General features: G+C 36.5%; 1 protein-coding gene across 1 annotated transcript; it reads right to left on the bottom strand.

Annotated features, from left to right (window-relative positions):
• Nucleotides 1–800: 800 nt before the first annotated feature.
• Nucleotides 801–16582, bottom strand: LOC129260774 (uncharacterized). Its single transcript, XM_054898741.2, has 7 exons — nucleotides 16469–16582; nucleotides 12033–12093; nucleotides 10747–10815; nucleotides 10259–10368; nucleotides 9315–9420; nucleotides 5777–8827; nucleotides 801–3709 (listed from the first exon to the last, which is right to left on the bottom strand). The coding sequence occupies exons 1-7, from the start codon at nucleotides 16580–16582 to the stop codon at nucleotides 3276–3278; spliced, it is 3945 nt and encodes a 1314-aa protein (XP_054754716.2). The 3' UTR covers nucleotides 801–3275.
• Between the last annotated feature and the right edge of the window lie 480 nt (nucleotides 16583–17062).

Genomic DNA, 17062 nt, shown 5'->3' with positions numbered 1-17062 from the left:
GTCACGGACGTCGGTTTTACCTTTACCTATATCATTAGGTTTAGTACGGCCCTACCTCCCACACCTCGTGCAAGTCGGACTCTAAGACTGTTGGGGCAAAAAGTACATGCTTTATTTTTTTTGGGTCTTTTTACCCTCACAAATTTGACCCTAAACACGTAGCTTTCCTAGCGAAATAGATACCCTTTAATCATTATTTTAGTGTTTTTGACACCCTTATTACGTTACATACGTAACGTGCCCTATCTTGAAAAAGACATCCTTTTTACGTGTTTTTCTGGTCGCGCATGGTATCCACTCGTCAATGTAAGTGCCCCCCCCCCCCCGGGATCTTTATATGAAAATAGATCTATGTGCTCTTTCATATCATTCCTAATAAAATGTTCTTTTTAATACCGACCGACTGACCCTAATCTTTTCTGGGTTTATTTCCAATTCGTCTAATGCCAATTCGTCCAATTGCCAACTTGTCTACTACCATTTGATCTATCATCAGTTAATCTACTCATAACATGGTCTACTTTCATTTAGTCTAATGCCATTCCATCTAATAACCAGTTGGTCCAATAGCCATTTAGTCCATATACCATTTGGTCTAATTAAACTAAAGTGTTAATTGTGCAAAATGAATGAAAAGAAAATGGGTATTAGATGAAATGGTAATAGATGAAACGAAGATTAGATGTAGTGATAAGACCAAATGGTTATTGGACTATTATGGTTGTGAGACGAAATGTTGATGGACGGAATGGCATAAGACTATATGAAGGTAGACCATGTGAGTGGACAGACGAATTGGCAATTACCTTTCCTATTACGTCAACAAAATTATTTGAAGTCCCTGTGGTGAATGATTAGACTACATAAAATATGTTCTAATAAGGTAGCTTTGCTGGCAATACATTTATGTATAGTACTGTAATTTCTTTCTCCTACACTGATAGTTCCACATAAAAGGTCAATTACATTTACAACAAAGTATATCTATTATCTAATCTTGTCAAATATTTCTACCGGTCTTTAACAGAGAATGGATTCACTTTCAAACCTGAGGAATGTTTCATTAAAATTTGTCACCTGACAAGTTGTCAGATCTGACACCTTTCCTTGATTTTGATTGGATGAGTAGCACTGTTACTATGGTAACTCTGATAAAACAATACTTGTCAGATAAAATGTCTGAAAAGTCCTTTCATGAAGCTTTATCAGCTTGTCAGAGTTGGTGGAGGTAAATTATTGTTGGTGATTGGAGTGGATGCATTGTTAATTGTGCAACTATGTAGTGTTAAAATCGATGTGTCTGTATCAATGAGTAATAGGGATGTCCTTCCATCAACTCCAACAAACGGAAAAGGTGGCCAGGATCAGATGTTAAACCACTCTCCATTAAATAATGAATTGACAATGGTAAAGACATGACACTTTGGATAGATTCAATGTCAATGCAGCATACTTTAAGATTGACAGTATTCAAACATTCCTTGCTGGGTTTATCACACACATTTAACATTAATCACATTTACAATTAATTTTACAAAATTTCATTTAACAGTTGTACAGAAAATGTATCCATTGTAAGCGTATGGCACCTTGTCAAAATTCAGAACTGCATATTTCCCACAGGAATCCCAAATGCAGTTTTCACATTTCATCAATAATGACTATAATAAGGAATGTTAGAAAGCCGCTATGAAAAGACGCATAGCGCCTTTAACTGGAAATCAGTCAAAGTAGTATATAGGCTAAATAGCAATTAGACCAAATGAATTAAGTAGACTTACTAGCTGTAGATGAACTAGGATTATTAGACCATGAGGGATAAGCCAGTTGGCAATTTACATGATACAACCCATCTTCTAATGAATAGAATCACTTATATTCTCTACAGTGGAAAATATTAGACATTTCATTTCATTGTAATTTGTAATTTTATTACCCATAATAATAATAAAAAAAGACTTCAAATACTGCAGAGTCAAAACTTCAATTCAGGACACTTCCCTAAAAGTACAGTTTCCAAAGGATAGCATATTCTCAATTACATATCACATCACTCTCATACACTACATTGTTCATTAAAAGGAAAGCAATTCCCATCTAAAGGTAGATTTGGATTGAAGGAGAAAAATAAGAAATGTGAAACGAGGTTTGATTCCTCATTGGATATAAGGGATTTCTATTGTTGCAACTGCTTGTGATTATTTGATGTCAAATCGACATAAATTGAGGTATTCCATATTTCATATAGATGAGGGACATCATCGACTCTCTCTCATTTACATATCACCCGTGCTAAGCATATAACTATTTTGTGAAAATATGTGACACTTTAAAATATCATATCTTATAGGGGTGCCAATTGGAATTGATCAGAGGGCCTGAAAAATCACTTAGAATACAATATTTTGTACACAAAAATGCTAAACTATGGCCTGAAAATAAATTGCCAGTGCCTGAATTCAGGCTTTTGCCTGAAAACTGGCATCCCTGATCTTATTTTACATCCAATATCAATTCAATTTTCAGTGAATTGCTTGTTTGCTTTTCTCTATTCATTCAAATCCACTTTTTGTTATGGGTGGACTTTATTTCATGGAACATGTAGTGTATTCCAAAATTTCCATCATTGCAAAGCCTGAATAATTGCTTCAAATAAGGAGGGGGACAGGTAGCCATAACAAACTTCTTTACTCTCTCTCTCTCTCTCTCTCTCAAAGTCTTACAAACCATTTTGTATGGGGAATCCTCCTTTCTTTAATAATTTCACAATGTCCTTTTAAGCTTGAATTTGTCTCTTATTTGCAGTCCATTTTGATGATAACATATTTTCAATATACATAGAAAATCCCTTCCACCATGGCTCCATGGTTCCACCTTGTACGGTTCTGCATTATATTACAAGAGAGTGTTTTATCAATCATCATGTCTGTGATTTTTAATTGACAAATTTGCTATGTATCAAAAAAAGACATGGACTTCAGCAACTTTTAACAAATAGTGAAAATCATTGTATCATAAAATGCTCACTTGAACATTCTTGAAGATATATCATTAGAATCATAGCACATGTGATTATTTTAAGGGATATTTAATCACGTTGGTCCCAAGATGACAAATCTGTGAATTTAAGTTCCTAGACATTTATCATTGAATTTCTTTTTTTTCATGCATCTAATGCCTGTAAAGAAGCTCCACTTTATTATGATAATGTCCGAGGTCACATTAAAAACATGATGGTTAAAATACATCAGCAGCCTCTGAATATACAATCACCCTCATTCCTTCATTGCACATTTGAAGCATATCTTCTTGGTACACATATCAGGCCCTTCACACATAGAAGATACACTATCATCACTCTGGTCTCTGTCATCACTTCTATCTGCTATTCTTCTTCTTCTATGAGTTCTGTCCAGAGATGTTCTTTCTCTTTGAGATATCCTTGTACTGACTCGTCTATTTGTGGGTGAATCCTGTCGATAAGTGCTATCAGAAGATATTCTTTCTATTCGTGGAGATATCATTGTACTGACTTGTCTATTTGTGGGCGAATCCTGTTGATTAATTCTATCAGAAGATATTCTTTCTCTTCGTGGAGATATCCTTGCACTGACCTGTTTCTTTGCAGGTGATTCCTGGCTATTAGTTCTATCTGAGGTTGGTCTTCTACGCTTTGATGGAGTCACTGTCTTTGTCTCAAGGGATTTATCTGGAGATGAAGAGTAACATCAGATTTAATATCAAATAAACTTATTCCTTGAAATGCAGTGCATGTATCAGCTACTCTGCTAAAGCCAGGGTAATTATGTTGCATTACTGTAGTGTGCTAATTCATGCATCAAATTGAAATTCAGCAGTAAACTTTAAATAAAGCTCCTAAAATGCTATCTTTTTAAAATAAAAAAAACTCTCTTTAGGATCCTTATTGAATGTGCATACAAGAGAGTAGCAGTAAAAATCAAAAAATTTCTTATGAATTTCTGTTTTTTAAAATACTTTTTGTTTATCATTGTTCATTAAAAAAAAAATTGTCAACAACAATATTATTATCTTAAACAACACATAATTTATTTATTCTAATCATTGTAACTAAACAACAATCCAGCAGAATAACCAACCGCATAGCCAGGATTTCATTTTGGAGGGGGCAGTAAATGTACGCAGAGCGCGCTTCCTAGGGAGTGGGAGTTTCCCCCTCCCGCGTGAAGCGCGAAGCTTTCAGTGTTTCATAAATTAAAATGAAAAGGAGCTGTCTCTTGTCTCTAGTACCTATATCAGCTCCAATTCAGTTGACTATATTGTGATTTTGAAACTTGTTTTTCAAAAGTGATTGTGAACGCACAGTAAAGGGACAAAAAGGGAGGAAATTAAAATATTAATTACCCAACGTGAAGCGCGGAAGCTAAAGCGTTTTATCATTTTTTTTTGCAAAGAAAAGGGTCCCGGGAAAAGGATATTCTCTTAGTTATATTGAATGCTTCCCTCAGAAAAATCAGATTTTATTACAAACAATTTAGCGACAGTGCATATCTTTAGCTCGCAAAACAGAGGAGAAGAAGGGTATATGCCGGGAGGAAAATATTCCTCCCCGCGCAAAGCAATGAAACTCAATGACGTTTCATCAAATGGAGATATCTCTAATATCCCTATCGGCTCTAATTCAATTGATTTTCTAAGATTATTGAACTTCATTACAAGGAAAATAGTGCGCAAAAAGTTGAAAAAAGGATGATGTATAATTTTCTTGACTTATCCTGAAGCACTTCATTTTGAATGATAAAAAAACTTAAGTGTCATTAAATATTTCAAACTGAGGGCGAAAAACAGGACAGGAGATGAATGTGCAGGGAAATGACATGAAGATTAATAGAATTTGATAAAAAATATTGTACTTTTTATTAAATGCGACACAAATTTTATACCTTCCTCTGTTTTACTTAGGAACCCGTTGGCCCCCAAATTATGGTTGTTTAGTAATGAGCTGAAAAGCAGGAGAAGTTGCCTATATGGAGGTGACGGCAGAAATTGATACAAAGATTTTACCCGCCCGGAGCCGACCTGACCAGAAGTGTGGAAATGTTGCGCGATCAATTTGAAAAAAAAAATAACTTCATATACTTCGGCTTAACCTTACTCTAATTCCATGCCCTAATGTCATGAATGTATACATTTGAACTTTAACTGGCAAGAAGCACACTAGTCCTATTAATAGCTGAAGTGGAAAACAGGCATAGAGAAAGGGTGAGGGAAACAAAGGAGAACTGCAATATTGTCATTTAACCATGCGAAGTGTAGAAAATTCATATATATAAATTTAGAGCAAGAGTGAAGGAGTTTCTCTTTTGAGAAAAAAAATAAAGAATAAAAAGAAAAACCCACAAAGCTACCATTCTTCCCTTTCCTCCCTTTGTTTTTCCTTTTCTCCTCTCCTTTTTCCCTTTTTTTTTTCTTTTTGGGGATTTTTTTTGGGGGGACGACTGCCCCCATCGCCCCCCTAGCTACGGGCCTGAGAATAACAGTTTTGGCTAGAAACAGGACTTGTACTTAAAATCGTTTTTATGGCAATTATGGGTCTGACATGCACTTACATAATGTTATGTAATTTCAGACGTCGCAAATTTGTTATCAAATTTGTTGAAAGAAAAAAGTCATAAAATGACAGAGCACAAGCATTTCTCATTATAGATTTATCTGGATACATGTCAAAGTTAAGCTTAACTCTTGTGAACATCCCCCCAACCCCTAGACCAACTTCAATACCTTATTGATAACTTACCCTGGATGATTTCTTTCTGAGTCTGAGGTACCCTCTTCAATAGATTCTCTTCATGATTCTTCCTACTCCATCTGAAATCCTTTTTTCCTGCTTCATCCTCATCTATCCTGGTGGATGATAGGAAAGACACATCTCTGGCAAGGTATTTAGTGGCTTTCCTGCTACATGAATCCCTATCCTGCAGTTTTGGAGGCCTTGACGATATTGATTGAACATCAATGTGGCTTGAATTGTTGTTTACCCAAGTAGGTTTAGATTTTGATCTGTAGTTATCTTCCAATTTAGTACTGGTCACAATGCTGTTCTTTGATACTGAACTGTATTTAGTCTTAGGTGTCCTACAGGTTCCGCTTTCCTCTGTTAGAGCACTTGGGATATCTCTTGTAACTTGAGATTGAGATCTGTGAGAAATTTCCTTTCTACTTGTAGTTGGGATAACCTTTTTCCATCCAAAATTAATTGTGAATGTGGCATCACTTCTCTCTGTTGAAATGTCTGAGTGATGACGTTGATGCTTCCCCTTAGCCACATGACTGTTGAATTGTCTATCTTTGGCCAAAGGTGTGACACCATTTTGCATTCTATATTTTTGAAAGTCTGTAGAATCTTCCTCGTGTCTATGAGAAGAATCTTTTATCTTCATAGGTATAGCAGAATGAGTTCTGTGTATTTTCTTGGTAGAGTCCATCCTGGTTGAACAACTGTTACCGTCCTTTACTCTATGACTTCTTGAATTCTTATCTTCTAGTTCATTGGATTTGGTCCCTTCTTTCCTTCTTTCAGGTAGCTTGAACTCTCCCGGAGATCTTGATCTCTGAGCCTTTTCTTCCAACCACTGTCTGTCTCTATCAATCTTGTTCCTTGGAGATTTTTTATGAGGTATGGAAGACTTTTTCTCACCGTCTCTTACAATGTATGTCTCTTCAAACTGATTGATCTTCTTGCATGCAGGAATGTTGGTCACCTTTCCTGTATTAAAGGATAACTCCTCGACCGAATCGAAGGCATGATTTCCAACACGTTTGGATTCTATTCCGTCTTTAGCATCAGTGTGATTCTCCATGGCATCTACTTGGGAAGCAGACTTGGTGTATATGTTCTGTGGAGGTTTCTTGCAGCTCACTAGATTACCCATTTTTGGTTTACCAGCTCTCTGTTCTATTTTGGAATGCATTCCATTATCACAGTCATCCTCCTCATCATCATCGCTAGAGAGAACCAGTAATTCTGTACCTGGATTTCTACCTAAACCATCTGTAGATTTACTTTCACTAAATACCAGAGTCTTAGGGGGATGTGACAGTTTATCCTGAACGCCTTTCTCTCTAGAATGTCTTAGGTTTGGTTGATATTTTTCTGCAGAATTGACACTCATATAACTAAAAGGTGAGCTGATACCAGGTGTCTTTGAAACTCTATCATAAGCGTGAGTAGCATTGCTCAATTGAGTTGGAGTCTTTTGATTCTGTGAAAAATCAACTGCCTTTGTCACTGATTGCTTCGGTGATGTCATTGACTCTTCATTGCTGCTAGCTGTCAAAAGGAGAATATCTTCCTCTTCATCTGTATTGAACGATTGTTCATCTGAATTGAACGATTGTTCATCTGAATGTAGCCCTGCATCTGTTTCCTGAACACCATGAGGTTGTTCGCTTGTATACAAGGTGTCATCTGTTGGACTTCTGCTTGAACTTAGGTTTATTTTAGTCCTTTTCTCAGTCACAACGTTACAATTTGAAGAAAGGTTTTGAGAAGCACTTCTCTTTTTGGACACAAAATCTGTAGACTCAAAAGATCTAATGCCACTTGATCTTATTGATGCACTCTTGTCTCCTGCCATTGCTGATGTGGTAGTCCTTCCAGCACCATTTGACTTTGGAAATGCATTTCTTGTCACTGGTTTACCATGCACAGTCCGAAGTCTGCCCTTTGGTGACAGAATCGGCATTGGACTTGTCAACAGCTTTGGCAAAGGAGACTTGAAAAAGTCCATAATTTCACTCATAACATCCTGTGACACTTCAGCACTCTCTGACGTTGCCCTGGGGCTATTCGTCTTGATAGGAAGGTTACCTAAAGCCATTGTTTTCTTTGGTGTCACACAAGATGATTGACTGCCTCTAATAAAATCTCCTTTGTCCTTTAATTGTTGAAAACTAAATGGTAAGCTTTTCTTTGTAGAACTGTTTCTTTGATGTGGTGTCCACTCCATTTTTCCAGCTGGTGAATGCAACAACTCAAAACACCTTCCAAACTTTGATTCATCAGGTCCAACTCTGTCTTCATCTTCACATCTGGATAAACTCATAATACCATCATCAATGTGACCAGCTATTATCGTTGTCTCATCTCTCAGTGTTACAGGCTTCGCTGTAGAGAAATCAAGGTTTCCTCCGAGAGAAGAATCCTCATGGCAAATTGTTGATGATAAAGGTGCTTTGAATAATCTCCTTGAAGTACTTCCATCTGCTTTACATTGATCTCTCAAATCAGATCTGCCCCTCTCATCACCATTCACATGGACTTTCCTGGATGCAGCATGGTTCTGTTTTTCAGTTCTTCCAACAGCCACTCCCTGAACAAAGACTACATTCTCATCAGCTGATGATGAAATATCTTCGCTCTCATTATTTCCTTCGACCAACATTGACTGAACTTTTCTGACAAACCTCTCTTTAATCTCCAACAAAGATTTCCCTTTGTCATCCTGTGATGTTTCATCATCACTCAGGGTCGACTGAAGCTCAGACTCCTGGCTAGATTCCTCCAGTTCTGAGAAAGATACATCCGAGGCATCATCTATATTACTCTGATGACTAGTATTCATGAATGCATCGTCACTCAGCCAACTTTTCACTTTGTCTTTAGGGGATTGTTCCTTGAGACCACCATCACTAACGGTCTCTATTCTGTCCTCGTCAATCATGTCAGCATGGTTGCTTAGTATCATCTCTTGGCAATTCTCTTCTGTAAAGGGAGCCACTGTAGGTCCACTACACACAGATCCAAGATCATCATCAGAGTCTTGGCTATCACCATACTCTCTTCCAGCTGAAAGATAAATCAAACAAAAACACTTTACTTTAAATTCAGTAGACAATAATACTCATTTGGTGAAAATATTCTAAAGTGCACTAGAAAGTGACTAGATGAATAAATAAATTAAAATTTTGAACAAAAATAACGACTCTGAACAAAGACACCTATTTAGTATTAAGAGCAAAAGATGATGTTGTTTATGGTTATCATTATCAAGCCTGATGGAATCCAATGACCAAAGTTATACAAGTGTTTAGATACATTTTCTCTTTGTTCAAGAAAGAAAAAACATTGTCATTTCCATGATCCTAATAACGATCATATCCCACCAAAATAACACCAATTACAACCCTTCTATAAGAATATCAATTTGCTGGAAAGCTATTGGATAGAAAATAATGACAATGATACATAAAAGTAAAGTGACATCAACAAAGAAAACAATTACTTTAAATCTTTAATATAGTAAGAATTGATATATCATTATTCAATCTATTACCTCTTTTTAGACCAGCAATCTCAGGCTTGTTTAACATGGAGTGGTGTCGATATCTAATGAAAGCCCCAAGGTGGTCAGAATTCTCATGTGTGAAATCATAATTTTCCTGCAGAAATAAACATCGTTTATCAATAGATAAGAATGATTCAAAGCAGTAAACACGTTAATTATAATTTCAATTCTATTAAACAAATCTTGTCAAATTATTTTAATGGATGAATTATACTAAAGCCTTAGAGGAACAATTTTTTTACCAGGTGAATGTTCAGCATATGAACTATTCAAACATGCAATATTTCGAACCTACAAAATGGAATCTGTAAATCACATGCGGCATTAACTGCCAAGTATCATTATTCATTAATGATTGAGAAAGCTTGGACAAATGAGATGTTTTGACATTTCTCATGCAGTGCACAATAGCAATTGCACCCTGCATCTATGTTTTCATGAATTATTTTTTCCTATGCTATGTCTACAAGACAGTCTTCATGATAGATGAATGAAATTCATTTACTGACCCTCTTATTAAAAAATAATGCCCATTTATAATTTGTGATGTTAGTGATAACGCAGGCATCTCATGTAATCATAATATTGTGCAAAAGCACTGACTTGGTGCTTATTGTACCCTTGAGTGGACTGAATTACCACAACACACTTACAAATATGTGTTATTTGTATGATAACAGATGACAAGACATAAATGATAAATGCAACTAATAAATTGCTCATTTCCATTCTACAGAGTGCTCAAGGAACTAATTATCATTAGCATTTCAAGCAATGAGTATTCCTGCCAGGTATGTTACACCTGTATGGATACGGTGTGATAACCCATGGCTGGGATTCCAAACCTAGAACCCTCTGATTGAATTCGAATAGCAAGAGTCAGAACCACCAGACCACTACGCTTCCATAAAGAAAAGAAAGATTGATTTTACCAGATATATATTCCCTGCTAATTCTTCATCTGATGATTCATTGCTCTTAGAAGGAGAGAGAGTAGATCCTAGAGCGCTGTCACCGCTAACTCCTCCTTTCCTCCTCTTCCCTGTAACAATCAAATGAATGCCTTGTTATTACCAATAGACATTAAAGGGAAAGAAGTGGCACCGGTTGTGACCCGAATGTTCTGAGCAGTCAAAGGTTTGGATGGTGGAACCACTCTTAACACTTCAATAATAGCTCACCCATAGTGTTACAAAGATTTGTAGCTCCATGGCTCACCTACTGTCTAATCTTAAACTTCTGGAGCTACTGAGGGAATGTTCACTCTGTCATCAGGTTAGCTTTGATAAAAGCAGAAAAATGAGAGAAACCTATAGATGAAGACTTTGTTGTTTCATTTTGTAATTTCAAAATAATTGAATACTCTTAGGTTAAACCCAGTAAGAGAATATGTAGAGATCGATATATTGAAAATACTGACCTTTCTGTAAATCTGTTGCTAATGGTGTATGACCAAATGGTGTGAATGGACTGCAGCTCTTTAGAAAATCTAAAAAAATATAATAAAATTATATTGCTATTATAATAATGATGATAATAATAATAAATCAATAACAATAATAATAATCAATAACAATAATAATAATAGGCATTCTTAAAGCACCATCTTTCTAGAAATAATCTATTAAGAAATATACTGTTATCATTACCCTGGCTTTAGCTCAAGCCGAGCTAGCTATTTCCAGCGCTCAGTGCATTCAAGGAAACAATCCTGCCAGTGGGGTGTTTCATAAAGCTGTTGGTAAGTTAAAGGAGAATGAAACTCTTGGAGCAAGTTAGCTTTTGTGAAAGCAGAAAAATCAAAGAATAAGATCAACAAAACTTTGAGTAAAATAGGACTAGCAATAAAATAGTTATGAGCATTTGAATGTCGAGATCACTAATGCTATGGAGATCCTCCCATTGACAATGCGACCAAGATTTGTGATGTCACACACGTACAACTCTCCCATTTGGACACTGAAAATATACCCCAAAACATCTCTTTTTGCTCATTCTAATCATATGACAAACGATTCATCAATGATATAATGTTGTGAAACCTCTGTACTTGTCATCTCATAAAGAGAACACCTCACCTTGTGATAGACTCTATAAAAGTGAGAATATAAGTGAAATAAGTACTAAAGTAATGAGGGAGTTGTACGTGTGTGATATCACAGATCTTGGTCGCATTGCCGTTGGGAGGATCTACATGGCACTAGTGATCTCAATATTCGAATGCTCATAACTTTCTTATTATTCATTCAATCTTCCTCAAACTTTCAACAATATGTTTCTTTGATTTTTCTCTTTGATATGGATTCAGCTGGTTTCAAGGGTTTCATTCTCCTTTAAGAGTGACGTTACGAACGACTAGGGATCCTTTCTTGTGGTAAATGATATCCACCGTTTAATGTTCACTGGCGATTATTTAGCGCGTAAGAAAGGATCACCAGTCGTTCTTAAAGTTGCTCCTAACAACAGCTTAATGAAACACCCAACTGGTACCATATCATTACTTTTTTAGACTTTAACCATTCACAAGTATAAACAGAGATAATTTGTGTCACCAATAAAAATTAATGACAGAGCTTTGTATCATCATGTCTGAATAAAGCTTAGATTCCCTCAATTGAAAACCAGACTTGAACCAAATTCATCAGTTTACTGTATTAAGCCTTAGGAAATTTTCACTTCCTTTATTTCTTTCATACATTTACTTACCTGAATCAGAAGACATCTTATCCAGATCAAGAATGGGAGAATCTTCAAAGGGTTTGTCATACTGTGGAAAACAAAGAGAAGTGTGAAATTACCTTTCATTCAATTATCAAAATGGCATGTAAAGGTAAACTAACATTATGTGAGTACACCTACATACATCTGTTTTAACACTGCAATGTAATAAGACACTAGATGTCGACAAAATTACACCATTTTTAATATTGATGTAGCCTATATCGTTTTATCCAAAAGCAAACACACACACATGTATCTAACAGCATCACAAGATGTTAAGCCAAATCACATTTAGGCATTTTTTTCTTCTAGTAATACTTGTCAAAAATCTTGAAAATGCAACTGATTAACTTGGAAAATTGCAAAGTGTTCTTTGGTGACAGAGAGTGGGAGACTGATATGACTGAGTAGTAAGTAAACATAATCAAGAAAACGAAATGTAACATCGTTATGCAGACTCATGCTACTTCCACTCCTAGTACCAATGAGGTCACAGTATTTACCTCATAGGCAACAATAGCGCATATACGGGATGGTGCATTTGTAGAAAATTTAATTGGCACCCATGGTAACACACATATGCACACAATGATGGCGACAAGTCTTGCCGTGGGTTGAACTGTCTGGTGATTTTATTATGAAATTTTTTGAGTGAAATTAGTTGTTTATTGCAGTTTAGATATAACAAATTATATCTAAGACTGTAAAGATTTTGATTGAATATCTGTAGATTTTGTACAATGGTGCAAAAGTATGGCAGCACCCATGGGAATGGGGGAGGGCTATTTATCAATTATTCGCAGTATTATATGCTCACTCTAGGGAAATATTTGGATCTAAATAAGATTGAAAAAGGCTGCCAGAGTTAGTCAGACATTCCAGCACCATTGTAGAAAATCCACAGATATTTATTCAAAATTTTTACCTTAGATATAAATTGTGATATCAAGATCTACACTGCATTACAAAATAACTAATTTCATTAAAAAAGGTTCAGTAACTAAAAAAGAACAAAAATCACCAGACAGCTCACCTCACGACAAGCCTCGTCGCCAACACTGTGTATTACCGCGGGTGAATGCACCAACCTGTATGCGCTATTGTCGTCTATGAGGTCAATACTGTTATGTATTGACCTCATTCACCTGGGGCATGTTTCTCAACACTGTCATAAATCTAACTTCTTGACTAAATTGTAGTTAGTAAGCTACTTGTCCACTAACAGTTTCACGAAGCCCTCTTTGCCCAGATCGGGGACAACATCCTGACTCAATGTATTTATGACATCTCCGACTCTTTTGTACCATAATGACATAATGGCATCACGTGGGTAGGCTATGGCATGCAATAGTGCCTTGAAATTTGTCAATTCTAATCTTACATAATCAATCATAGAAGTTAAAATTACATTGCAAAACAAGTGGGATAGCTCATTCAATAATTGTAAATGTAATGCACAGAAACTATATAAAAACTGTTGGCAAAACACCATAAAAACATTCATTCAGAAATAGTAAAATAATTGAATTGATAAAGATTCTGCCACATCAGGCCATCCATAATAAACTTCTATCTCTACTTTCATGCATATAATTTGTCAAATTATATGTTTTGGTATCTAAAGATTTGAACAATTTATTACTGTACACTATATTTTGATGCTTGGAATCATACAAAAACATAGCCTATAATTATCATCTTACAATTAGGAAACTTTTATGGTTTACTTCTGTAAACTATTCAAATTTGAAATTCCGAGGGTACCCATCTTAACGTCCACATGTGATTTTTGAGTCATAAAATGAATTCTTCATAATGTCATTTACACAGAAATTGAATGCTCCTGTCTTCATGGATTAAGTATGTAGGATGCATATTTTGCACCTGCTATTATTTTCTCATTTTCATTATATGTATTTCCCAATTCATCACAAAAATTGCAGTTTTATCATGATTTTGCTTTTTGAAAATTATGCTATTTTGTTACTAAGGCTACGTCTCGGTCTCGTCTGCTCTTTCCGGGGGGGGGGGGGGGGGGGGGGAGGCCCGGAAGGGGCTAGTCAAATGTATTGCTGTTGGCCTAAACATGCATGACCAAATTAGTAACAAACAACCCCTAAACAAGTTTTTCTCTGTGTGCAAAATAACCCCCTAAAGATGTTTTTTGCGGGCTTCATTTACACATTTTGACCCCTAAACAAGTTGTCGCTAGAATATGACCCCTAAGGCCTAAACACATTTGGCTGGTCTTAAGAAAAAAAGCTTTGGAAAAAAAACCCCTAAATACGTTTGACCCTGCGATTGACCATTGACCAGTGCAGTCTTTTAAAACCACCCTTTTTGTAAGATCTGTGTTTTTGATATCCTTAACGAGTGCACGTGCAGCTCGGGTCCAAAACTAAAAAAACACCCCTTTACACATGTTTTTTTGGTCATGCAAGTGTACAGCAATATATTTCACTGCCTCTCCACCCCCCCCCCCCGGGCTCTTTCTGCCGAGAGTATCGATATCAAAGGATTCTAATTAAGAAGCCTTTCGTGAAACAGGTTTACTTTAGTAAGATTGGAACTAGACCGATAAATAGGTTTATTTCTGTCAGGGATATGCTCCGCTGAGACTTCGTCTGGACCCCGTAGCATCCCCTCTGTCAATAGACTGATGACGGCCATTTGGGCCCGTAGTGGTGGAGCTCCACCGATGCCTTAACTACAGTGTCTTTGGAGAAAAGGGTGCACTGGCGCACCCTCCTCGATTTCTCCTAAATTTTTGCCTTTTGACGGGAAAAAGGGAAGAAATAATAAGATAAATTTCTATTAAAAACATTCAGCTTAGCACCTTTCCGAAAAATATGCTGGAAAATAGCAAATTTTGATGATAAACAGATCAGGATCAGCTAGGTTCTTCTTCAATAGCTAGCTGAGCGTACGTACGTGCTAGCCAATCCACTGGTGCGTCCGCACGCTCAGCTGCAGCTGACGGCGATCGAAGAAGAACCTGGAGGATCCTGATCTATTTATCATCCAAATTTGCTATTTTCCAGCATATTTTTTTGGAAAGGTGGTAAGCTGAATGAATTTACCAATAGAAATTTATCTTCATTATTTCTTTCCTTCTCCCCTATCCAAAAGCAAAATTTAGGAGTAATCGAGGACGGTGCGCCAGAGCACCCTTTTCTCCATAGACGCTTTAGTTAAGGTGTTGTGGAGCAGGGAAAAAATACACGGGGGCAGCGGGCAAATTCGCCCCGGAAATGTCTAAAGTCGCCCCCAAAATCATGCTTTCGGGGGCAGCATAAATCGGGAAGTTGCCCCTGAAATAATTGGCGAGCGATAATATAGCCCAAATTTGACAAACTTCATCTTATTCAATTTGATGGACAAAATTGTAAAATTTAGAAGGTCCATTTAATTGAATACATGAGATACAAACAATAAACATTAACTTATAGATCTAAATGAACAAGAAGAAATTAGAAAATCATTTAACATTTAATAACAATGAAGAAAAAATAAATAGCAATCAAATAAACAATGTTAAACATTAAATTAATTTGAAAACAAGCAGGAGGGGCGAATTGTCCTGGGTCGCGGTCGCACATTTCGTATTGTATTATTCACGTAAAGTGGAGCCCCCGAAATGAAACAAGTAGCCCCCAAAATTTTACGCACAAAAAAAATTTCCCTGTGGTACGCGGTGGAGCTCCACCAGGAGTATGAGCCCAATGGCCATCATCCGTCAGTGTAGAAGGTGGAAAAAAATAAGAAAATGTTGAAAAACTCTCGATCCTCTCTCTCCTCTGAGCTGAAAGTGGATTAATTGGAACTCAATCCAATGGTTGTTTGGTGGATAAAGATATGACTACCGGTAACTAATCAGGTGCTGAGAAACGGGCCCTAGGACTAGGACTTTAGACTTGGAGTTGGAGTGGATATGCTGGGATGAGTTTCAGTTGGGTGAAGTTAGCGAGCAGTTTTGTGTGCAAATAGATCTAGATCTATATTAGTACCGGTATTAGTAATATATATTTAGACTCGGGTCTTAATAATATTAATATCCTAGTTCTACTTCTAGGCCTACTCTAATTTTATTTAGTCCCAAAATCCAGAATTACCGAGAGGAATAATTACAAAGTCCCTTCAGCAAATTACAAAGTGGTGGGATTAGACTCTTAAATGTAAAATAATACTAGTCTAAGCTCTCTCGACCGACCTCTTTTGTTTTGGTCAATAGACAATAATAATATATTCGGATTCTGAAAGTAACACAATCCTAAAGGTGTGGGACTGAGGAAGTAGAAATATTTGTAAATTTGCCTCGATTTCGCGAACTTACTTTACAAAATAGACAACCACTCACACATCAGACACATTATTGATTCAATTATGATTGTATTCTATTAGTAGAGAAATCAAAATCTTACTTTATTAATGATAGACTCTAAGTTGATACGGAATCTATCTTGGACTTCAAGGCGATCACAAAACTTGCTCTTCATGGAGGCCGCCATTTTTCGCACATTGGTCCATCCAATCATTGACGTGGGTCGCCGGGTCGGATCGGAGGAGCCGGGGGTCAGATTTGGGTCAGACTTTCCCCCCACCCACCCATCTTATTCTCATAGTCCTATAAGCTGCATCTTTGTCGCCACCTCAGATACAACTGCCCTAAGATGTTAAATTGATTCCTTGAAATTTCAGTCTTGCTGCATGCTCAGATTTTCGGAATCATTTTGTAATTTTTTATAAGGTAGTATGAAATTCCGGGATAAAATTATTTGGCCATTAATTTAGGTAATTGATTTAATTAATTATGCATTTTGTTTACTGTTTACTTAGCAAGGGTGGTCCTCCCGGGTGGTCATCTTGACGATCTGGGTTTATATTACTGCCCAATTCCAGTACTATGTTCTTATCTTGTATACTAGCCATGGCCTACATGTGTATATTGACAATATATCTTAAATTGTTGATTGCTCAATTTTCACGAAATTTTGAAACAATCGTTTGATATAGTA

This window comes from Lytechinus pictus, unplaced genomic scaffold, assembly GCF_037042905.1.
Source record: "Lytechinus pictus isolate F3 Inbred unplaced genomic scaffold, Lp3.0 scaffold_19, whole genome shotgun sequence".
NCBI lineage: Eukaryota > Metazoa > Echinodermata > Echinoidea > Temnopleuroida > Toxopneustidae > Lytechinus > Lytechinus pictus.
The sequence above is the reverse complement of the archived record's forward strand: the minus strand, read 5'-3'. Positions and strand labels throughout refer to the sequence as shown.

Excerpts from the sequence above, each read along its gene's own strand:
- LOC129260774 (XM_054898741.2), bottom strand. The coding sequence starts at position 16,582 with ATGATTGGATGGACCAATGTGCGAAAAATGGCGGCCTCCATGAAGAGC. Across the intron at positions 10,816-12,032 it reads TAAGATGTCTTCTGATTCAG|ATTTTCTAAAGAGCTGCAGT; the intron begins GTAAGTAAATGT and ends ATATTTTTTTAG. Across the intron at positions 9,421-10,258 it reads TAGCAGGGAATATATATCTG|GAAAATTATGATTTCACACA; the intron begins GTAAAATCAATC and ends TTATTTCTGCAG.